The following is a 24,755-nucleotide window of genomic DNA, read 5'->3' as shown; positions in this document are numbered from 1 at the left end:
AGCCACAGGAGACTGGATGGAAGAAATCACCAAAATTATCGAAATTTCTGTTTCAAGAGAAGTGCAAAGTCTCTCAGATCTGCAAAATATAGCATTTATGCTACCTTGCTACCTTGAGGATTGTTGAGAGCATATCAAACTAGAGTTGACACCAGGACTGAACTATTTCAGGGAGTTACAAATACTCGGGGTATTCCATGAAAATAGCATATATATCTATATTGTATGGCTTATGTGCCCACCCAATGCAGTTATGATGGCAGGTACTATAGTGAGAGAGTTTATATCTGTATGGTATGTCATCGTTTTGCTTCCTTTGAAACAGTAAGAATTCATACGGGAGTAACAGTGGCTACATTAAAAGTTTGTCTGTGTTATTCTGGCACATTAGATAGCTGTTTCTGACATTCTGGCTAGAAGCTGCATGCCTCTTTTGCAATAGTAATTACACAAGTTAGTTTTTCACTGCTTCCCTGGGTTATGCTTTTGCAGCCTAATGAAACAATCTGGCAATTTTCCAGATGTTATTAACTGCTTGAGAATTGATCTGTTCCCTGTTAGGGAAGAAGCAAACAGAGTCTGTACTAACCATTGAAACATCATCATGAGTTTCAGTTTAGACAAATTCTTGATGTTTGCCTCTTCTGAGATGGCTCTTCTCTCTCTGTCTGCTAAGATCTTGAGTACAAGGTTGGAATAACTGACTGCAGTGGCATTATTATCATGTTTGCTTTCAGATTATCAGCTTGTTCTGGTGCAGCTGATAAAACAGTATTTGGTTCTATTAATGTCATACCATTTGATGATCAATTATTAAACTACAGGCTGGATGTTTGCTCTCAGTGTTTCTTCAAAACACCATATTATGCTTTTTACATTGATTACTTTGAAGCTTAAACACCTTGCAGAAGATTCTTTCAGGGACAGGATTAATATATTGTCTTCATCTCACTAATTGATGCATGATGTGTTATAGAAGATCAATGAGCGGTTTTAGACTTAACCATCTATTGAGCAGACCTCTTAATATTGTATATCAGACTTGTGAGTTCCACGTTCAGAAATTGTCAGGGAGGTGTGGAGGAAAAGAAGAGAAAATGCGCATAAGAGAAGTATTTTACTGTATATTTCATAGAATGGTTTGGGTTGGAAGGGACCTTAAAGATCATCTAGTTCCAACCTCCCTGCCATGGGCAGGGACACCCTCCACTAAACCAGGTTGCCCAAAGCCTCATCCAATCCGGCCTTGAACACTTCCAGGGATGGGGCACCCACAACTTCTCTGGGCAACCTGTTCCAGTGCCTCACCACCATCACAGTATAGAATTTCTTTCTAATATTGAATCTAAATCTACCCTTTTTCAGTTTAAAGCCATTACCCCTTGTCTTATCACTCCATGCCCTTGTAAGCAGCCCCTCTCCAGCTTTCTTGCAGGCCCCTTTAGGTACTGGAAGGCTGCTATAAGGTCTCCCTGGAGCCTTCTCTTCTCCAGGCTGAACAACCTCAACTCCCCCAGCCTGTCTTCACAGGAGAGGTGCTCCAGCCCTCTGATCATCTTCGTGGCCCTCCCCTGGAGTCGCTCCAAAGGCTCAATGTCTTTCTTGTGCTGAGGACCCCAGAGCTGGACGCAGTACCCCTGGTGGGGTCTCACAAGAGTGGAGTAGAGGGAGCAGAATCCCTTCCCTTGACCTGCTGGTCACGCTTTTTTTGATGCAGCCCAGGATATGGTTGGTCTTCTGGCCTGAAGCGCACATTGCTAAAAGTTCTCAGAATTTCCTGTAAGACATGCCTGTTTCTGCTGCTACAGTTACCTACCTGGCTGAGCCCTTACTTGTAGACCAGACCTAGTCTCACTAATTGAGAATCAAAACTATTTTATAAAATAAATGCAAGGAAAAAGGTTAATGAGTTTGTCAATAGGCCTATTTTCCCTGTGCCCTTCCATAGTGAGACTTGAGAGTGACGGGATCGCAGCAGTTTGTGGGAGTCAGGAGAACACCCTACACGTCTGATGTGCACAAAGCCTAATGTGCAGTCAGCCTTCTTGGAGTGGCGTTGGGCTGTGGAGGAAAAGGGAGCAGGCATGACAGACACTTGTGATAAATGTATTCTTCAGCCACAAGAAACAGGCAAGTACAAGAATCTATAGATTTTTACATAACTTCAATATTTTCTGTTGCAAGTCTTTAGGTATAGATGGCCAGGAGCTGTCAGACTGCTCTCCCTCAGAGACACTAAAGATCTGCTCTATCACAACTGAAGTAGAAACAGCATAAGCAATTATCAAATAAGATGGGAGTGAAGGGGAGAGAACTTTAATTAAACCTGTTCTGAAATGGAAGTAAACAACTGAACAAGGAACTTTATTGCAGGAAGCTTGAAAGGATGGAGAAATGATGAGGGAAAAAAAATGAATTAAATATCATCCAAAGGCAAACTAGTAACTCAGAATAGTCTGATAGTAGTCCAGTCTTCCTCAGGATGAGATTGACTTCTCTGCTCCACACTTCCCACTCTCAGGCTCTTGCTCTAACAGGGGTTATTTAAATCATAGGACTATACCAGCAACAGGCTGCTTCTGTAGTGCTCCGTTTTGTTGATAACTCCCCTTTACTGGCTTCCCCAGCAGGCAGCGATGGCTGTGGTGCCCTGCTTCTCTCCAACCCTGAGGGTTTGGCTCCAGCTTGGTTTTGCCTCTGCTCTCTTGCACCACTTCCTGGCAGTACTGCAGCACCTCAGGAAAAGTGGAGAATCTTATCAAACCAGACATTTCCTATGCAGAGCAATTCCTCTTTAAAATAAACACATCAAACCACTATTGGTAGAGCAGAAACCTGAGGCTGAGGCTGCCTGTTACAGCCGTAGATGAGGGGAGATTCCTTGGACACACTGGGCAGATTATGGTGCAACCATAGTGTTTTCATATGAATTGCGGTCAACCAAGATGTGTTCTGACTTGTGAGGCAGAGAAGTCTTGGAATGTGTGAAGTGGATGTCTTGTAAAGTTTAGTGAAATGAGAACTGTTTTAGTGGCAAATTTAGATAGAGCCTGTGAGGCATAATTGTTTAATGTGGCACAACAGGAGTGTGCCCAGGGCACCAAACAGTTGATGCACAAATGTACATATAAACCAGCACAATTTAGCTTAGGAAAGGTATGGCTGATAAGTCTCACAACACAAGAATTAAGAAGCTTCCAGAGAAGTCATCAGAAAAGAAGCTAAAATTGACAACCTCATATATTGATCCTGTGGAACTCGTTGCCATAGGATGTTGGAACAAAAAAATATATAAAATTTGGAGAAGTGAAACAGGAGCATGGAAAGGGGATCCAAACACATACTGTAAGTTAGGAAGTTCCTAAGAAACCAATAACCAGAAGCTGGATAGGTGAATTGGGGAAGGCTTTTTCTATGCTTGCTTTGTGTCTTATTGCATCTTTGAATATCCACTACTAGCCATTATAAGACATGACTATAGGGCTGGACCAAATAGAGTGCTGGCTAGCTTTATTAAAGTGAGACTGTTTGTGTGGTTATCTGTAATTTGCAAAGGTTCTGCAAGGAAAGGACAACTTGAGGGAAAGGGCACATCTCCTTCCTAAGCTAAGGAGTCCTTAGTATACTTAGTCTTACACAGTAGCATTCATCATTTCTGTCCTCCTCCGCATCTTTTGTGAGAAGACAGGTCCATAACAGAATGTACTGCTGGCTGCAGTCTGGATCGGTACCAACATAAGGACTCTTTTATGAAGATTTATTTTAATGCTTTGCTTGTTTTGTCTGGCTCAGAGAACTGTGAGACAGCTTCCTAGGCCTATCCACAAAGGTTTCAAGATCTTCCCAAATTAAAGCAGCGACCTGTGAGTCCATTACTGTATATGTATTAAGGTTTTTCTACACTGATTAATACACATGCATGAGCAATTAATTTTATATGTCACTTAAAACAAAAAGTGACTTTCCACAACTCTTTAGAGCTGTAGACTCTAAACAGCTTTAGACTTGACTGTCACCACACACCATTGCACGCTGTTACACATTCTCCTAACATCTTCCCTCCTTTTCAAAGTAACTCAATGATTGGTTGAGCAATACAACCTCCAAATAATGGTGGTATTGTGCATTACTCCAACATTTGATGGAGTTAATTCTATGCAGAAGCAGCTAAATTCAGCAGTATGACCCATATCCAGTTTAGCATCATGTTTTAGCGCTTGCATAACTTGCTTGTGTGCTTATATAGCATGTTCTTGCATCCTGTGCTGGTCTGGAACAGTGAATGGTCTTTCACAGACTGAGTCACACAAAGTACTTAAAACCTTGATTTTCATTACAACCATAAACGGGACATAAGGGGATCCATACCCAAAACTCTGCTATGCAATTACCAGTTATTTCAATGCTCACTTGGGGAATAAGCTCACGATTTTGTACATTCTTCCCGATGGCTTAGTGTGTACTACCTATAGATTCCTGTTTCTATTCTCAGGTTAATGTTTTATTAATTAACAACATAAGTCTTAACATGAAAATAATGCCCCTTGAACCAACAGCAAAGTGGAATGCAGTGACATAGTGTTGTTCCAGGATTTTTTTAAATGTATGGCATGAGTCATGTACTTGGATATAGTTCAGTCACTATCGCATCCTGTTAGCATAGTTGGCAATAAAACTTGAGTCTCGTGAAATGTCCTAGGTTCTTCTGATAATCTAGTGACAATCTTACCATTAAATCATATCAGCGTTCCTCCTTTCATATACTCACACCACAAAATTATTACAGTAGCTTGCTCAACTTGCAAACCTTCAGCAGCAAGGGTGGGCAGAGGTCAGCTTGCACTGAACTTAAAAGCCAGTACTTAAGACTCAACAGACCAAAAGGTTGCTACCATGGGAAATGCCTGAGTATGAGTGAAGTGGAAAAGGTGGAAAGAAACCTTATACAGTAGCTGTCAGTAGCAACCCAAACAGAGGATATGGGCTATCAGGGGGTGTTATGCAGACTTATAACTTGGTGCTTTTATGCTACCTGAAGCTGTGCATACATCTGTTTGGAAGCTTGTGCGGTGACAGGGCAGGCTCTCTCTTCTCTGGAAGAGCGCTCTTGCTAAGAGCCATTCACCAAATGCACAATACCTTCCTGTGAGGTTTAGAGATCTTCTCTGAAGGCTCAGGGTATGTTCTTCAACATCCGTAATCAGTGCCTGCAACAGTGCGGTGGGAAACACTTGAACAGTCCTTGTGTAGACCACTCTTACCCCTTGCCTTTAATTACAAAGTTGTGTTCTGCCCATTACATTAGAATCAACACCACAGGGAGAGCACAAGAAATAAGTTTTATGGAGCTATTTCATAAGATGTTGTAGATGATGTAGAGTGGTTATTCCTGGAAAAGTCATCCTCAACCTTCAGTCCCACTGCAGGAGACAGGCTGCTTGTAGAAATGGGCTTTAAATGTATTAAACCTTGTGTGAAGAGGAGCAATGTAAGTTCACCTGTCTCAAGTTATTCTTCCTCTTCATAGGAAAAGTTTGGATCCAAAATATTGGATTTCTGTCAATGCCCTTTTAGCCCGTAAACAAAGATACCTTATTCACTTGAAATCAGTGAAATTAATTTCATTTCTAATGTCTTACTGGAATATGCTGTTCTGCGTACATAATCATTTCTATAAATGATTAGACCACCTAAATAATTAGGTGGTTAAGAAGTATTAGCATCTTGAGCAAAGACTGACAAGTTTATTGCAGAAAAATTGGTTTACAATTTGACTGTAACTGAAGACTATCTTTTTTTTCCTGGAGGATTCCTTTTGCTGTTACTAGTGTTAACCAGCCAAAAGAGTCTGGCTTTCGACTAATAAAGCTACTATACCAAACCCATGACCCCAGCACCCCATGATCAGCAGGCAAGTCCACAGTGATGAGGCAGGCCTGAGTCTGAGCTGCAAAGTCAAGCCTTGCTGGTCATGGTAAAGGTCTGGATCAGCTTAACCTGGACTGAGGACAACGGCTGAGAACGTCCCTCACTGTGCTCTCCTGAGCCAAGGTGGAGCTCAGAGAGGCTCTCCTCACAGCTGGGTGCCTGCACCCATCCTCTAAGCTGGCCCTGGGCCCAGGACAGGCTATGTGCTTGGGGCCCTGACACCAAGATCTGCTGAAAATTGTAATAACTAACAGACTTTGACCCCAATAGCTTTTGAAATGCAAAGCAGGCACTTCAGCCATCAGCCCTTCCAGTATTTCATAACCCACGGAAATGTGAGGTTTGCATTTTTATATTCACGTAATTGAAACCTACTGGGTGTGACGAAACATTTTTTTGTAATATCTTAAAAGCTACAACAACAGACATTTAAATGCCCCTGGAAATCACAGCTAAAGTTTGGGAGAGGGGGGAAGGATCTATCTCACTAGTTTTGTTTTTTTTCTTCCATTCCCCAATTTTCCTCAAAGTGGGAGAAAAACAACTATGTTCACAACACACTGAATTTTACCATATTTACATATGAAGCTTTGCTTACACAAATGAAGGTAGTGACACTTCAAAGCCAGTTCTTATATCACATTATCTTTCCCTACTTTTAGAGGGGAATATTTTTGGTAATTTATCTTAGCCTTCAAGAGAATAAATGGTGAGCTGCTGCTCGCTTGTTTCATGAATCTGTGGAGAAAATCTGTTACACACATATCTCTCTCTTATTTTTAGTCCCTAGATGAAGACAAATGAGATATCAGACCTAAACCTACAGCTTGAGAAGCTAAAAGGGTTTGGCAGCTTGAAGCGAAGTTGGGATTGAAGCTATTTAAAATAACTGGGCAGGTTGGATAGGGCAAAGTTTATTTTCCTAGCCTGATTTCCAGGACCAATTTTCACAAGAAAGCAACGCGAGTATATATTTCTACTCTGGGCTCGCTCTGCATCCTTTTTAGGCACATTCAGCATTGTGAGGAATGTGCAGACTCCGGGCTCGAGCAGCGCTTGCTGCTCCCAGGGGGCTGGAGCTCGAGCCCTGCAACTCAAGTTTTGAGCAAGCTAGAGACTGACTGAGCGTGCAATGCGTGCAAAGGCATTTTGTTTCATTTCCCCCTCTACAGAGGTCAACAGTGTTGTCTAAGGCTAGAAGGAGTCGTCGTATCAATGAGGACGATCCCTGTGGGAGTCAGAACATGGAGCTTCGCCTGGGAGGGCCTTGTGTTTCAGCCTGATGTGTTAGCAGTTCAAGTGATCTTTCAAAAAGATCACTGGTTCTCCTCCGAAGATTTCAAGAGGAGTAGTAAAATAATAGGACTGCTGATAGGAAAAAACATTTCTCTAAAAATTGGCTGCCTGTTCTTAACTTTAGGAAAAGATGTGTAAAGAATCCATCTGTCAGGGTATCTCTACCTGCTGGAAGCAGGTTTTGCTACTACACGAAGAGAGGAGGAAGGCTCAAGCCATTAGTACCCTGGCAAGAAGTTTTCCTTGCTTACAGCATTAATAAAGACAATAGAAGCTGCTCAAACATCAGCCTTGGGAATTCTGAAAGTATTCTCTGATGTTCAACCAAAACTCACTTAGATGTTGGGTACCTCCTTCAAAACTGAGTCCGAAATTCCCACCCTAGAAGTGGCTTCATTTTGGGGCATAATCCTTCTTTATAACAAGAGTTACCTTGAGGGTGTTTCCTTTCTGCCTGGAATGAACCTGTACCCAGGAGCAGCTCTGGTCTTAACTCAGGGCATAACCTTACAACATAAAAGCTTTTACTTGTCAATATTTAATTCAACATTTACTAAACGGCAGGTGGATGCTAGGCTGACTTCACTGGAAATAACTTGGCAAAGATTTAACTAGTGTTAATTTACATGGAAGGTAATGTTGGAAATAACCTTAACATAATAATAACATTAAACTCATGGCTCTTAAGATTTTTCCTAAATGATGACATATCAGACTTGCACGTGTAAATGAGAGAAAATGGTTAAAACAAAACTAATGGCCAACACAGCAAAGGGTAATTATTAACCACTTTTTCTTGCAAAAACCTGGGAAATACTCTGCTGTAGCTGACCCAAGGCACTTTTATGTAATCATCAGTAAAATCTATTTTCAAATATTCAATATTCTTTTTCTGTTCTCCTCCTCTCCAAAGATCTGTTAGATCTGCTTGTACTGATGCCTACATATTGGGAGCCTTGAGGGTTTTGAGATGAAAAGAATACTGAATAAAAATGGTCAGTGCTGTGGCTTTTCTCTCAAAACTATGGTTTTAGCAGTGCGGGAACACAATACATTTCCATCAAGGATGTGCAGCCATGAAAGACACCGAATTCCAGTTTTGGGGGTTTGACTAAGTGAGAAGGTAGATGTTCTCACTTTCACTAGCAAAGTATTTATGTGCATGCTTAATTTTCCTACTGAATTAGGTTTAAAACTAAACTGTGTGCTACTGCTTTGCCAGATCAGGGCATTTTTATAGAACTAAAATCCAAGCATCAGTTTGGGTTACCAATTTGAAACTGAATTTCCAAAGGGGCCTATCTGCATAGAAACCAACTACATCTTCATGTGTGAATGAGCATTCACAGGTATAGTTACACACATTGTATACTCTCTGGTTATCATATTTACTCTAGCATTTCTGTTTCTAAGTTCCTATCAATGAAAAAATTCATCTTGAACCTGAAATTAAAATTTCACAGACTTCTGTCCAAATATTCAGTTGGTCAGCTTTTAACTTAGGCTTGCTGGTAAAGATTCTATTTTTTCTGTACTGGTTATAATTTCCATGAAAAAAATCTTCGCTTCTTTCCTGTGTGTGGTATCTAACACAGCAATTCTTGGGTTGTTTGTCTATTTCTTGGTCATGACTGTGTAAGTTGCCCTTGAGATGGTTTCTTTGTATTCTTGCTCAGATTGATACCGGCCAAATTTATAAACTTGGATCTAAAACTTGGGAAAACTTTGATCAAAGAAGCAGCATTGTTTAGTCTGAAAGGATTAATTCTAGCACGGAGTGGGCTGCTCTTCAATAATTGTTCAATTCATGCTTTTTGAACAGGCACGTCTTCCCTAAGCTTACATAACCGTGTATAACTGGTTTTATAATGTAGCAGTGCCAGCTTTATAGCCTTGTCTTGCTTATTTTCCTGTCCTTATGCTCATCATGGTGAGCAACAAGTCCTTTCCACAAATGACGGATGCTACTAAGTAATGTATCTTGGGTTTAGATGTCACAACCTAATCACTTTGGATTAATTTAAAAGTTGTGAAGATTTCAGTTAAAACGTAGATTATTTAAAATGTAAATTAAATGTGTATAGTTCTGGAAGGTATCTGACATACAAGATTTCTTTGAAACTCACCTGTCTGTTCCCTCATTCTCTGGACTGAGAATGAAGAGAGAATCTCTCATTTCCTTATAACCACCATGTTACAGAGAGCTAAAGTACAAGAGGGTTTTGGTTCCCCCCCCCCGTTAATTATAAGATATTGGGTGCCAAGTCTAAAGACACTTTTAGATAAAATATTCTAGGGGATCTTACAGAGAACTTCTTTCCTGTCCCTCAAAAGTGGTGTTTTCATTGATTAGCATCTTGTAACCAGAGAAGGATGCCTATGGTTTGCTGAAGTACATTTGATGGTAATATTTTCCGAGAACTTCACTGAGACTTATGTATCAAGGTCAAAAGCGATCCGTAGGAGCTGCCAGAACAATCATAACCTGAAATACAAACCAAGCACCACATGAACCTTCCCTAAAAGAACAAGGTTACTTCAAATCCCAGCCAGAATTTACAGTTTCAGCCAACTCACGTCTGTACAGCTGCCTCTCTACCTAATGCATTTTTGGACAGCTTAGCATCTGCAAGCTTATAGATAATCCAAATAAATTAGATATCAGGGTCCTTGAGGAAATGCTGATGAGCCTAATTTAACATATATTGGATTTTCAACGAAAGCAACCGACGTACCAGCAAGGAAAAGCCAAAACAGAAAGCACCTTTTCACACCGAAATTTTCTTATCCCTGCTTAGCTTTGGGATGAAAGGAACTGATAGCAAAAGCAAGGTCAGAACTGCTACACCCTTGTTTTGTTTAGTATTTAACTAACACTGACATGGAGTTCCTCTCTATGGCATAAAGCCAGAAGAGCAGACAAGGTAAATCTTTTTATGAAATACTGTGGGGTTTGTTACTGTACAGTCTGTCTTGTCCCAGCCTTTCAAAACCTTGTAAAAGGGTGGCTCCTGAGAAGTACCACACACTCTCACACACATGAGTACTGGCCCAACACATCACTGTTAAAAGCCATTTACAGCACATGGAATGCTGTGGGCGTTCCTCCACACGGTCACTTGTAATCAGGTAAGAGTGTATGAATGCGAGTCCTAGCCTTAGGCACTCGCATTTCAAATGTCTATTGATTCAAATGTGGGAAGCAAAGTTTTTTTATGTTGTGTGGTGACTGAAACAAAGACCTCTTGTATGGTATTGCAGCCATACAAGGCAGTTGGTTTTCTACTGGGTAGGAAAGATTTATTGCATGAGTTCCAGCTAAAGCGTCATACTATTCTTTGTTTTTACTGTTAATTATTTATTACTTCTGAAAAAGTATAAAAGAGTTAAAGCTGGCTCTGAATTTAATTCAATGATTTAACTGTCCCTATTTCAGAGAAGAGAGCTGCTGTAGCTGTAGCAATCCTGAAAAGGGTTGCTTCTCAACTGCACTGAACTTCAGAAATCACTGGAAGTGAAGAATACTTCGGGTAAGTGGTGAGTAGCACCTAGAAGTTGGATGTGATACTTTGGAGCAACTTCTCAAATTTGGCAATGTTCTCAAGGGTTTGACTCGGGGAGGGAGGAATAGATTTATCTGGGTATAAACCAATTTTGTGAAATTTGTAAACAAATAATTTTCTGTGCTAGTCAAGTACCCAGCTTCTATATAAGCAGTTATTTACTCTGAAATCCGTCTTCCTCTCCAGGTTAATAGATTTCTATAAAAAATAGCTTTATTTTTTTTCCCCAATTTACATTATAAAAACCCCACCAAACCCAAACCAAAACTACACTTCATTTTGAAACAGAAATTCAGTCTTTCCCCTTCACAGTATAAGAGATCAGATTGTGACTTGTATGAAATACTGAAATCCAGATACAATGATTCATCATCTTGTAAAGACACTTTAGGATTGATACTACAGATATAGATAAAAAAAGACATACACATTTTTTTAACACTGTCAACTGATTACTTAAGTGAACAGGTATTTCTGGAACCTGGGGTGTCTACAGTATTTGAGATTAACTCTTGCTAAATGGTTCAAGGCCGTAGGAATGCTCTGTGCCAAATTAAAGTCATACCACACCTGACTCCAGCAATGGTATTTTAATATTGGGACTGTTTGACATTTTCCATAAACAGTATAGGAAGTGTGGACTTGTACAGTCTCACTTGCACCAGAATAGATCTAGTTTAACAAAACTACTTGAGAAGAAAATAATCCCTTCAGTTCTTAATGGAGTTCCAGAACACCTATTTTATCCATATAGTTATGTCACCTATCAGGATCTAATACATAAACTTTTCCTGATTTGGGGGACACAGAAAGTTGAAATGTGCTCTTTCTTTTCATTAATTGCTGGTGGATTTCTTTTGTGTGAGCGTGTACGTGTGATTTACAGTACCAGGGAGAGGAGCACATTCAATGAAGTACATGTCATAAACCAGTGAGAGAAGCATCTAGCTGGAAGCACAGGGAAGTCCTCAGTTTAAGTCTGTTACCTTGGAAGGATGGCTCCTTTATGGAAAGGCACAAGTGGTCAGCCCCAGAGCATTTTGGCTGTGAGCTGAGTAGCAGCAATAGCTTTAAAGCACAGAAGCTACGGGATAGGAGTGACACAAAACTTTTCTCCTCCATCCTCTTACTAGAGTTTTAAGTGTTGAATTAAAAAAAAAATAATAAAAAAAATCTTCTGAAGTACCTACCTATTTCCAGTACAATGCATAAGGAACCAAAGTTCTCGAGTTGGACAATTTTGCCTTCCCAAAGGCAAAAATTATTAGATGTCAATCTACCACAGCTCAATAGGACTTACTGAGTTCATTCAGGTTATTTTTACACTGTGTTTTCCAAAGCTTTGCAATTCACACCCTATTGCAGTGTTGTCTCTCTGAGTGCTTCTTTTTCCCATTCTTAAAAGAAATCAAAATGTTCTGTACTACACCTGAAAGAGGTTTACTCTGAGAAGTGCAAAGCAGCCCCTTTCCATCCCTGAGAGGCTGGTTTGTAATTAAAAGTGACTTTTGACAGCTGGAAGCTGCTGTTCTGACTTCCACATTTTCCCTGTGCATAGTAGTGGAGTGTCGACACAGACATAATTTTTTTATAGAAGTAATATACTTTGCACTTGGGAGACAGACAAGGAAGCTGTGTATGCCCATCATGAGGAATTTGTATCAGCAGAACCTTTTATATCGCTTGCTTGTGTTGCGCCTTGGGTGGAGTGACTGGTGGCTTGGTGTAAGTCCAGGCCACCTGAAGAAGATGGCAAACGGGCCATGACTGGGTACTGGCCCAAACAGTGTTTTGCACTCAGACTGGACAACAACAATAATTGATCTATTCCAGGTCTTACACTCTTCTTATTTTGGGGTTTTTTTCTTAATAAATGTCACTTATAACTCAGCTTTTCTGAGGTGGTCAACTAACACATCGAATATGGCTATTTAAAACCCGAGTTCATCTGAAACTGCTCCCTCTGCACGTTTGCTTTTTTGTGAACACGACAGCTTTCCGACAGCTTTTGTTTTTCCTGACTTGCAGGCAGTTAATGAATGCTGAATGTTCAAAAGAAGTTCAAAACCAAACCTAGATTACAGTAGGTTTATTTGTACCTCTCTCAAGTCAGTTTGCTGTGCCGCTCATAATGCTCCTGCTCCGTGAACTGCTAGGCCATCCTTGTCAAGGCTAACAGTTTGTGGGAGTCAGTTGGATTGCATGTCCCAGTAAGGAACTCAACCTATACATTGCTAAATAAACTGCTGGATAAGTAAGCAAATTGTAGTTCTGTTTGTAATGCCCTCTGGCCTGACATAAATGAGCCTTTCCTGATTCAGAGGTCATCTCCTAACTAACTGTACAAACTAGGGAGCAGACAGATCTAATCTTCCATGATAAAGAATGAATAATGAATATTTCTGGATCCACAACTTAAGCAACTTACCTGGTACTAGCAGTATGAACTAGCGGGAAGGAATACACTTCTCTGCCCTATCTGTCAAAACTTTTCAGTGAATGGCCACCAGCAGCAGCAGTGCAAATCTCAGACTTTCGTTCCCCTAAGTGGAACATCGTTTCTTTAGATTTTGTCAAACACTGCAATCTGAAGATCAGGTTTCTGCTTACCGTAATCATGTCCCTTTCCTGCACACAAGTCAGTAACACTGACAAATCCATGCAGGATTTCAGTGATTTAAACTCCCTCCCCAGTCCAGATTTCTTATTTTTTGCACCACATTGGATGCATGTCCTGGCTGTGGTAACATTCCTTTTTCTACAGTCAAGCGGATATGTTTAAAAAGTTGTGAAACTAGGGTTACCTGAAATATAGGAGGGACAGTTCAGTCTGAACACTTCTGCCGATGGTGCACTGCTAGCAATTAAACTTGCCAGACACAACAGACATATCTTAAAAGCGTTTTAAAGACTGCTCAAAGAACAAGAGGAAGATACAGCCATATAAAAAAAAAAAAGTGCAGTGGGGGAAGGCAGACACAAGTTATCCTTGCTAGCGGCTTAGCTGTGAGGTTGAGTTATGTCTCTTTAGATGCTTAGCAGACTGTTTCTGACTGAGCCTGTGCTGTTTCTGTTTCAGTGCTATGCCCTCTCTGTCTTATAAGCTCTTAAATTCCAGATTGATGATGCTTTGTTCGTGCTCTGTCAGAACCTTCATTAATTTAATTATCTACATTATCTATATATGAAGTACTGGATAGCATGTGGGTGTTGCAGTGAGCGAGTCTGACATTATTTTTGGTATGCTTGTTAAATGTGGCATGGGACAGGTGAACTGTCTGACGAGGAGACTAAGCATCTCTCCTACAAAGTGAAATACATTTGCCTTGAAAGCTCTTTTTGAAGAGCAATTTAGCAGGAATTGACTAAGGCCCTTTGCAGCAGAGGGAAAGGAGTTGTTTGCAGGTTTTTAGTATTGACTGCACCGGGAGGTAGAGAGGTAGAGAGGGAAGAAGGCACTTAAGAGGATGCTGTTACGTCTCTGGCTTCTCTTACTTAAAAGCTCAGCCTGATTTCTTGGAACCATCGGATATAATGTCAGTGGCGGTACTTCTATCAGACAGGATTTCTTCTTACAAAACCTCGTGTATGTGTGATGGCCTCAACACAATTTCTACTCCAGTGTGCTGTTTCACTAAACTGACTGTTACTCCCCATGTATCATAGCCCACTACCTTGTAGACTCTTGTCTACAAGACAACTTGCGTTCAAGACTGTATCTACCATTACCATATTGACCAAGTAAGCAAAGATCTTGAAATGTGCTGTCATCTCAAGATGTTGAGGTAGAAGAACCCAGTAATCCATATTCCAAATGAACTGAACAGACTGATGGACTGCCCAAGATCATACAATGAAGCACAGTGTAAATAACTGATGATCCATCCTCTCTGAAACCTCAGAAATCAGTTTAGTTTCTTAATAAATGATGTTTAAAATGGCCTTTAACATTATTAAAGCACATACGGTGATGTTTAGGAAGAATTTTCTTGACAGAGTGGTAAATAAATGGACCCCTCCTTTGCAAATGTATTCAGGCAATGCCCCAGCTTATATAAGGTCTAATAATAATTAGAATCACACCACCAATTAATCCAAATGTCCTGGCTGCAATCCAGCCATAGTAATGTTGTTCTACCTGACAATCTAAACTCCTTTTGTAGTTGCAGTGGGTCATCTGCTCCTATTCCAACAGAGACAGTGTGTCCATTGACAGGCCTGATACCGTAGCTTTTTTCCACTTCACGGTTTAATTGAGCTAGGAACTACTGTGACTGCTCCAAAGAGCATGCCGTCCTCCGAGTAGACTACTTAAACACAGTTAGCACGTATGTTTTGGTTGCTTTTAACTGCATTCAGTTTGGTGCTGCTACACCTTCCTGAGCAAGGATGTGACTTTTGAAGGGAGTAGTTAAACTTTTTACGGGCTTTTTCAACTCCTCCCTGGGCCAGATTTATGATTTTATTAAAAAAACCCACCTGCCTCAGCTGAGCAGTACCACAACTTCCCCTCTTTTCTTCCTCAGCTATTACCTAACAAGGTGACAGAATGGAGAACAAACAGCAAAGCAACGGTGAGATGAAAGAAAATCAGGCGATGAAGAAAAAAATGGTGAGTTCCCCAAATCTTCTGTTAACACATTTGTTTGCTATCTGCGGGCTGGAGGCAGAAAATAACTATTTGGAACCTATATGAATACTTGCAGGCATAGGGTCAGTGTTCTAAACACAGGAATGCTGCGGTTTTCTTTCTCCCTTTGGTACCAGGACTACTAATGGGCTTACTGTGAGACTGCACCACGGGCCTCTCATTTTGTCCCGTGTTTCTCTTTATATGTGTGTCTGGCTTTGAACTAGCCAAAAAAGCTGTTTAGGCAAACCATTCTGGGATTCCTTGATTTTAGGATAGATTAAAGCCTCCCTTTTATGGGAGGGACTCTGTCGCTGAGGACAGTAGTAATATTTTGGAGGAGAGTTTCTGTGCCTTCAAAATGAAATTTTGGAAGGATGTATCATGTAGAAAAAAGTTTTGATTTTGTCTCTGACACCTTTCTTATACAAGAACCCACAAAGCTGTGTACGTTTCCCCCTTCCGTTCTGCTCTGACATGTAAGAAAAGAGCAAAATGATGCTTCTTTCCATGGGAACATGGAGATTTGAGCAAGGCGAAGCTGCCAGGATGAAAATTTGAGGAGTGTAGAGAGTAGCTTATGTTTAGCTTCTCTAAGTTACTAACGGCGATTGTAAAAATTGTCAAAAAATGTATGTGTTAAGGTGAGAAATTATGTACATATTAATCACATGCAGCCACATTATCTGTATTTGAGTATGAACTCCACTACTTGCACTGTGGTATTTAAATGAAACTAAATAAAACACAGGTGTCATCTCAAATACAGTCCATGTAGTTTAGAGGCTTGATTCTCCTAATTTGACTCTTTTACTGCTTATGACCATTCGAAGAGATTAGAAATGATGCCTGGATCATCTATCTATGCTGATGTTTCTCAATATGTACGATAATCTTACATGTTAATGAGTAGCATCTGGCTTTCTATTCAAACACTGCTCAGCTTGATCTGAGCCAAAGACACTTCCAAGCCGCTGCATCGTAAACTGCTTTCAAACTTGCAGTGCTTTATGGCATTACTTACTGCATCTTTGAGAGCTCTAAGCTTGTTGTGAGGTATGTAGCATGTAAGAAGTGGAAACAGCACAGATTTACACCAATGTTAACTGCAGTCATCTGGGAATAGTTCCCAGACGCACTTAATACTCATCCATTGCCAACCAGAAGGTGTAGTTTAACTCTTAGCAGTTCAAAATCCACGTGTTTGCAAATAGGTACCTTCAAAAGTAATAGCTGAAAGCTTTTTTCTTCCCCAGGTAGCATGTCTAATCACCATCTGTTACACAGCAGTAGTGTGGCATGTCAGATCTAAACCTCCTAAGGCTGTGGAAACATCCATACGCCGTGTGGTTAAACATCTTAATTGGCTACAAGTCTTGCGGTACCTTCACTTTCCAGCCTCAGCAACACGGGAAAACTCTTCCCCTCCTTACTCCAGCGGCCTGCTTACAGAAAGGCAGCCCAGATTTCCAGACGGCACCCGTGGCGTGCGCCCCCCCCCCCCCGCAAGCCGTGGTCCCCCAGCCCCTGTGCCGCTCGGCGGGGGGGCCGCGATGGACACCCAGTCGTGATATTTCGCTGCACTGCTGGGTAAATCCCTGCTGAGGGAAGAGGCCTGCCGGAAAGCACACGCACGGCGCAGGGCATGCACATTTGCTTAAGTTATGTACATGCACGCAGCTAAATGAGCTCGGGCTCTTCCATCCCTTGAGCCCTGCCTGCAGCCCCCGGGCGGCGTGCGCCGGGCACTGACTCTCCCACCCGGCGGGAGCCACGTCCTCCCGTGGCCGGCGCTGCGAAACGGGGTCAAGGCCGCCGGCACCGCCACCGCCCCCCGAGCGCCTGGCGCGCCCCCCCCCCCCGCCCCCTGCTGCTGCGGCCGCCGCCGCCTCCGCCACTTCCCGCGGCCGCGCCCCCGCTGCCCCCCGCGCGCTGCCCGCCGGAGATGCGCGGCCGCTGCGCACGTGCGGTAGCGGCATGGACCGTGCGGCGGGGCCCGAGGCGGCCACGCTGGTGGCACGGGGAGAAGGGGGCGGCCGCCGCCGCGCAGGCACCAGCGTAAGTAGCGCGGGGCAGCGCGGCGTCTCCCCGGGGGTAATTTTGGTTTGGAAATGACCGTCGCCGTTTATGCGGTGGGTAATCGGCGGGGAGGGGGCGAGCCCGGCGGCGTACGGAGGGAGCCCGGCCCGCGCTGCCCGCGCCTCGGGGACGAGTAACCGGAGAGGGGGCGATTCCGGTCCTTTCCCAGCGTGGTGGGGAGGGAGGAAAAGCGAGGTTGGTGCACGGCGGCTGCGGGAGCCGGAGTAACTGACCCCCCGCCGCTCCCCCGACAGCGGGGCACAGCTCAGGTTGCACAGCGGCGGCGCCGAGCCCGTCCCCGCTCGGAAAGTTGTTGGTGGCGGTGCAGAAGAAGCTGGCGGCGGGCGGGCGCGGGGGCAGAGCTAAAAATACCGCGGCCGCCGAGCCGGGTCCCAGAGGACGGGGCGGAGGGCAGCGCCGGGAGCCGCGGTGCCCCCGCACGGGGAGAGCAGCCGCCCTCGCGGGGAAAGCGACGGGCGGTGGGAGCAGAACAAGGCGAGGGCGCACGGTGCTTCACCGCGCCTTCCTCGGAACACCCGTATCGGCGAGTCCTCGGGGCAAGGGCAAACCCGGGGAGAGAGGACTGCGGGCTTCCCTTCTTCCTCCGCCGCCCCCGGGGGCAGAGCAACCTGAGGGACCGCCGTGCCAGCGGGCGCACCTGTAGGCAGCCACCCGGCTTGCGGCGGTGCTTAACGGGGCACGGCCGTTCTCTGCGTGCAGGATCGCTTGGGTACTCGGTGCTTTCCTAAAACGGGGTGTCGGGTAAGGTGTTCCACAATCCAGGTTCCCAGTATCAATGGAAAGTCTTAGCAGTACCAGTTTAAGAGTATTAAAACTTCCTTCTGTACACTTGTAAGTGTGGTTTAATCTGAGAAAGGGATTATAACTAATCAAAATACAGTATTCTAAACTGTGTCATGAAAACTGAAATGCAAATTGGCATGCTTTTAAAAAAGGCAGTTTGAAGCTCATAGTAGCTGACACAAATGCTATGCTGAACAAGGACGGGAGTTGGGAAAACCATCTTTTAGAGCACGGTGCACTGGGATCTGCGATAAGACTCCAAAACGCGCAAGTAAGCAGTTCTCGGGTACCTGGAGGTCTTTGCCGTGAACTGACGTGGAGCTTTCCTGACAGAACACTTACTGCCGTGGGGACGGTCACACCTACCTGCCCTTGCGCTGACGGCAGGGACACGTGAGCACACAGATGGCGCGAAGGAACACCTAGGAGGGAGGCGTGGTTGCCTTCTTGTTTCCTGGTCACTGTAAAACACATTGGGGTTTTTTCCCTTTTCTGTTGTTAGTGTTGCCACAGGGTTAATATTTTTCTGAGCAACAGTTTGATTTTTTTTTTTTTTGCATTCTTGCTTCATTGTGCTTTCATCTTTTATCTGGTGTTGCTGAAGCCTGAGCAAATATTTAAAATAGTGTGTGAGAAGACAGGTCATGGAGAAGTTGAAATTCGTGTTCCAAGAACTGTAAGACTCTGAATTAAGTAAGTTTGAGGTTTTCTGGAGCAGGCTGTATACTTGAAAAATTCTTGGTATTGAAGTAGGCTCTAAACCCAGCTGTTTGCAACACTTGAAAATAAAGTGGATGTGGGGTTTTCTAACTTGGCAGCACTTCTGTGATTTGTCCTGCATTATCTTTCACTTAGTCTCATGTGCATATAATTTGCCTGTGCTGAAATATTCAAGCATTCACTGGAGTTTTTAATATACACTAGGCTGTAGGATCCAAATAATTTTGTTTGCAGGATTTTTCTGATGGGTCTAGCATTGTTGGAGCAGATCCCTTTAGCAGTATTGCATCAAGATTACCACATAGGACTTATGAACTCGCACTTACCATTTGTGAACCCTTTGGGAGCAGCCTGGTAGACCTCCAGGAATATTCTCCTCAATGCAATTAGTTCAGAGTAGTAGCAATTCCTCCTAAGCGTAGGAACGCTTGTGCATAGTAGAGAAGTAATGGACACCTAATATGAGGTGTTATCACCGGAAGCTAAATAAAGCATTGTGTCAAAATTTCTAGTTTTTGCTGCCAAAGTAATGGTGCAAAGCTTTGCGTGTGTGGCAGGTTCATTTTAAGAAGCTGGCTAATAATAAGAAATTGGTTTTGGCTTATGTAATGAACTCGACAGGATATATTTCTTACGTGAGGCTTTCCCCTCGCCCCCCCCTACACTTCTCCTGACCTGACTGAAAACAGGCTGGTTAATGAACTGTGTAATCTCTTAAAAAGTTCCCACACCATGTGTAAGAAGTTAAAAGCACTCAGCTGTCCCACAGGGCATGTTTTGAGCCCTCAGGAGTGGCAGCTACAGAGCGTGGCAGACCCCACGCCTGCTGGGCTGTACGCTGCGGTCCCTGCCCCGGCACCTGAGTATCTCATCCCTTCTTCATGGATTATAGCAAGTCTGCAACGACAGTGTGGAACATGAGCTCTGGCACACGCTAACAACCGTGGTACATTCACTTGCCCTGCTTGTGAGGCTGGCGGAGCTCGTTCCAGTCCATCGTCACTGCTGCTATGCCATGTGTTAGCTACACAAATCTAGTTCGTACTCCAAATCTTCATTTTCCAATGTGCAGCTTTGTGCAGTCAACAGAATGTATTGACTCATTAACCTGGTGTGTCTGCTATAAGTGATAAAACTGAAGCTGAGTTTATTAGGCCTCGTTAAGCAGATCTTTCTGCCTTTGAAAGGATTGAGGTTTCAATGAGTGATGAGGCTGGACATAAAATGACAGTGAGTTGTGCCTGAAATTCTAGATTTGTAGCACAGTTATTTAATAAAAAAATTCAAAACACATTAAAAAGCCATCCACTGTAACGTACGCAGAAGTCAAGAGAGGCGAGTTGTCTTCCATGATCTACAAAGCATTCACAACCAACCAGCCACGAAAACACTAACTTAACATCTCTTGGGAATGGCAGTGGTCACTTCTGCCGCTCTCTGTAGTGCAGCAGGAGAACTGAGGGGGAGACAGTAATACTGGGGAAGGTGGAAAGGATCCGAAAATGCAAAATCTCTCAAATCAACTGACTGACACTCCAGTATCTAAGCACTCCTACCTTTTATTCAGCAGCTGATGTGGAAGAAGAAATTGTTAGCAGAGGTGGGCTAAAAACAGGACGATGGGGATGGAGGGAGGAGAGCTGAAAAGGGAGAGGTACAGGTGTGTTGCTGGGAAAAAGGGACAAAGGGCGCCTTCACCGGGGTGTGTATGTATATGTGTGTGGGACAGCAAATTAGTGTTGGAGACTTGCGTGTGGGTTACAGAACCTAGTTTGTAGGCATCATTTTAATTTGTTTGGTCACAGTTTCACTAATCCTTATACGCATGGGAGTGGGCGGCACACTGTCTCACAGGCTTTCACCTAAGTCAGGTCTATCCACAGACCTGTTGCATCAAATACACGCTGCTCCTTGCTTTGTTGTGTTAGTGGTATGTTGCCAGCAGTTTCCTTGGCTGAAAATATGCTTCTCCAGCATTTTACTTTTTGGTATGGGGGTTGACGGGTGCTTGCAGCAAAAAAATCTGTGAAGTTGAAAGAAGTATGTAACAGTAAATGTTAACTGAGTTCCTGTCATTTCAAATTTACTTTTCCTCAGATTGCAGCAAGGGGAAGTGTTTCAGGCCGTTGTTCTGAAGCAAGGAGATCTGCCTGCAGGAGCTATGCAACATAGCGTAAAGATTGTTTAAAACTCGAGGTTTGTTAATTTAAAGTAAACTAACAGTGGCTGCATCTTTTCTTTGTTTTTCAGAATTGGTCTGGGAGTCTTATTGTAGCCTCTTTAACGGGCGCTTTTGGGTCGTCTTTTCTCTATGGTTACAATCTCTCCGTGGTGAATGCTCCTGCAGTGGTAAGTGACTGACAAAACTGGAATTAATATCAGTAGAGGGCAGCCTTGTCCAGCTAGTGTGGGCTTCTCAACATCCTGCTTTTATAATCCTCCTGATGTAGTAGAAGAGGTTAAACCTCATATGGTAACTTGCCTTTGCCTGAAAGCTTCTTTCTGCTGTTCATGAGGTTTTCACATAAAGTCAGTAGCTGTCAGGAAACTAAACGCTGCTATTGAGGTGAGTGGGTGCACATGGTTTGTTTCTCCCCAAGTCCAGACTAATACTAAATCTTCTTACATGCTTTTGCGTGATAAGGCATTTTTAATGGTCTCTCTTCCTGACTAGTGAGTATTTGGTGGCTCTATGCACATGTTCTGCAACTTCTGTTCACATCGTTCAGTTCTGGAGGGTTGCACAACATTTCATTCCCACAGTACTGATACTATAAATAATGCCTCCGGCTTCCTCTTAAGTAATGGGCCTCTTCTGCATTTCGTGGTGATGCCTTGTTTCATTCTGAATTCAAAACTGCTATGTTGACCATCTGTTGGCTGCAACATGCAGAATAGATTTGATGAATAGAGTACTGTGAAATCAGTGTACAATATTGGGACGATTTCATTAAAATATCAGTTATCACAGGAATCTGAACATTTTGTTTTTACACTGGCTATCTAGAAATCCTCTTAATTCAGTCAAGCACAGCAGTAAGCAATTCAGTGGAGTTGCAAGCAACACTATTTCGAAAAAGTAGCTAGTAAATTCTGGGAACTTAACTGTGGAAATTCCATTTCAAAATAGTTCCTTTCCAAAGCTAAGCTCCTTCTCTTATGGAAATCTCTTATTAAAACGTGTGGCTAGGTTTTCACCTGAACAGGTTGCTCACATTGAAGATGGATGCAATACTTATGCAAATAATGAAAGAATAATTTTTTTAAAATTTATGAAATTTATGTTTCATATGTGTATTTTATTTGGTAAACTGATGATGCAGAGGACTAGGAAGAGACTCACTCTGTAAGAAGTTTTAATTGCCCCCTTTATAACTTCTGGGAATTCTCTTGAAGTTCCCAGTACTTTTTGTACTGATAACACGGGTTGGACAAATTTGGTTTATTCTAGCATGACATGCCTAGGCATCACTTCACCTTGCAGTCATCAGAAGATAAACACAGCTTAGAAGAAATCAGCAGGGAGCTGAAGTTCTGTGAGCAATGGTATTGATTGTCCTGATGGCAGACATCCTTCCTGCGCTGCCTCGGTACTGTCAACAGAGCAGTGAGAACGATCCGATTTCTGAACTTTTAAGCGTGTTTTAAAAAATGGGCTATCGTGTTAATCAGAGTTCTCCTGCCACTTTCAGCAAGAGTAAAAGAAGGAAAGAATGATAGGACACGCTCTTTGGCAACAGTCAGACTTGTGTTTGAACCATGTGATAGATGTGGTGACCAGAGCACAGGTGGGGAGGTTGAAGGTGCCAGCTGCACCATGACAAATGCTGAATTCCAGGCATCGTGGTTAGTAGCACTTCCAGGATTGTCCACTTTTGCTTGAAATCTTTACTGTTGCTTTTGGACTGAAACTGGGCACCGTGCTGCTGGTGGTTTTGGTCATACTATTGACTGGTATGCATGAAGTCTGCCCTTTTCCGGCATGCTGTTGCAGTGTTTGAGAACTTCATGTCCTCCTTATTCATGTTAAGCCATACATTAGCTAGGGCTAAGGAGTTGTCCTACTGACAAGGAATACATAGCTGTATAGTTCAAGAACAAAATACCAGCGTGGCCTCTCTCTAGCCCCAGGATTAATCTGTGTCATCCATTTGTGTAGGACAGACCACCTTCCTGTCCCTGTCCCTGGAGCTGCAGTGACCATGTTGAAGGCAGAGTCTGGGTTCTGCTTGTAGCCATGGTGGGGAGCAAGCCAAACCAAAGCTGTGCTTCTTGCAGGACAAGAAGAGGAACCTTTGCCCCATCTGTTTTTCCCCTGTATGTCACCAAATCAGTCTGCTGGAAGGTGACCCTTTGGCAATACTGGTGTGAGGTGACTGAGGAAAACCAAAAGGGAGCAGCAGCTTGTAGCTGTAGATAAACAGTGGTCTTGTAAGAGGTTATACTGGGAGTGCAGTAATTCCTTAAAGTTGTAAGCTGAGTTTCATTTATAAACTTGGTAGGACAAATAACTTGTTCTGGTGATGTGCAGCTTGCAGCCTGCATTGTATGAGCATCTCTCTGGAGGATGTTGGATATCTTCTGCCCCTATTTACGTCAGTACAATTCCTTTTGATGCTTAAAGTCATTCAACCTTAGAGAAAGACTGTATGATGCTGTGGTGGGTTGAGCCTGGCTGGAGGCCAGGTGCCCACCAGAGCCACTCTCTCACTCCCCTCATTCACTAAACAGGGGAGAAAAGGCATAACGAAACACTTGTGGGTCGAGATAAGGACAGGGAGAGATCACTCACTAATTGTTGTCACGAGCAAAACAGACCGAACTTAGAGAGGGAATTCATCTAATTTATTACTAGGCAAAACAGAGTAGAGGAATGAGAAATAAAATCAACTCTTAAAACACTTCCCCCCCACCCCTCCCATCTTCCCGGGCTCAACTTCACTCCCGGCTTCAACCTTCCCCCCCTCAGTGGCACAGGGGGACGGGGAATGGGGGTTACAGTCAGTTCATCTCACGGTGTTTCTGCCGCTTCTTCATCCTCAGGGGGAGGACTCCTCTCATCATTCCCCTGCTCCAGCATGGGGTCCCTCTCACGGGGTGCAGACCTTCAGGAGCAAACTGCTCCAGCGTGGGGTCCCCCACGGGGTCACAAGTCCTGCCAGCAAACCTGCCCTGGCGTGGGCTCCCCTCTTCACAGGTCCACCGGTCCGGCCTGGAACTTGCTCCAGTGTGGGCTTCCCACGGGCCACAGCCTCCTTCAGGTGCCTCCACCTGCTCCAGCGTGGGGTCCTCCACGGGCTGCAGGTGGAATCTCTACACCCCCTCATCCTTCCTCCATGGGCTGCAGGGGGACAGCCTGCTTCACCATGGTCTTCACCATGGGCTGCAGGGGGATCTCTGCTCTGGCGCCTGGAACACCTCCTCCCCCTCCTTCTGCACTGACCTTGGTGTCTGCAGAGTTTCTTACATCTTCTCACTCCTCTCTCCGGCTGCAAAAGCTCTCTCTCTAAGTGTTTTTCTTCTTAAATATGTTATCACAGAGGCGCTGATTGGCTTGGCCTTGGCCAGCGGCGGGCCCGTCTTGGAGCCGGCTGGCATTGGCTCTATCAGACACAGGGGGAGCTTCTAGCAGCTTCTCACAAAAGCCACCCCTGTAGCCCCCCCTGCTACCAAAACCTTGCCACGCAAACCCAACACAGATGCTTTGAGAGGTATTGAAAAAATGCTTGATAATG

The 24,755-nt window shown here is 43.6% G+C and overlaps 1 protein-coding gene across 4 annotated transcripts in view; it reads left to right on the top strand.

Annotated features, from left to right (window-relative positions):
* SLC2A9 (solute carrier family 2 member 9) overlaps nt 1-24,755 on the top strand; it is a 132,669-nt gene that overhangs the window by 5,041 nt on the left and 102,873 nt on the right. For 2 of the 4 annotated variants that reach the window (XM_054825038.1, XM_054825037.1), the window contains exons 2-4: nt 10,661-10,761; nt 15,314-15,399; nt 21,271-21,369. In XM_054825038.1, coding sequence (XP_054681013.1) covers nt 15,337-15,399; nt 21,271-21,369 — 162 coding nt within the window. In that variant the 5' untranslated portion in view covers nt 10,661-10,761; nt 15,314-15,336. Of the gene's footprint in view, nt 1-10,660; nt 10,762-15,313; nt 15,400-17,264; nt 17,476-21,270; nt 21,370-24,755 lie in introns of those variants that run through there. The other 2 variants (XM_054825040.1, XM_054825036.1) reach the window with 2 other exon arrangements.

The sequence above is a fragment of the Grus americana genome, chromosome 4 (genome assembly GCF_028858705.1).
Source record: "Grus americana isolate bGruAme1 chromosome 4, bGruAme1.mat, whole genome shotgun sequence".
NCBI lineage: Eukaryota > Metazoa > Chordata > Aves > Gruiformes > Gruidae > Grus > Grus americana.
Note: the sequence above shows the minus strand (reverse complement) of the source record. Positions and strands in the feature narration are given on the sequence as shown.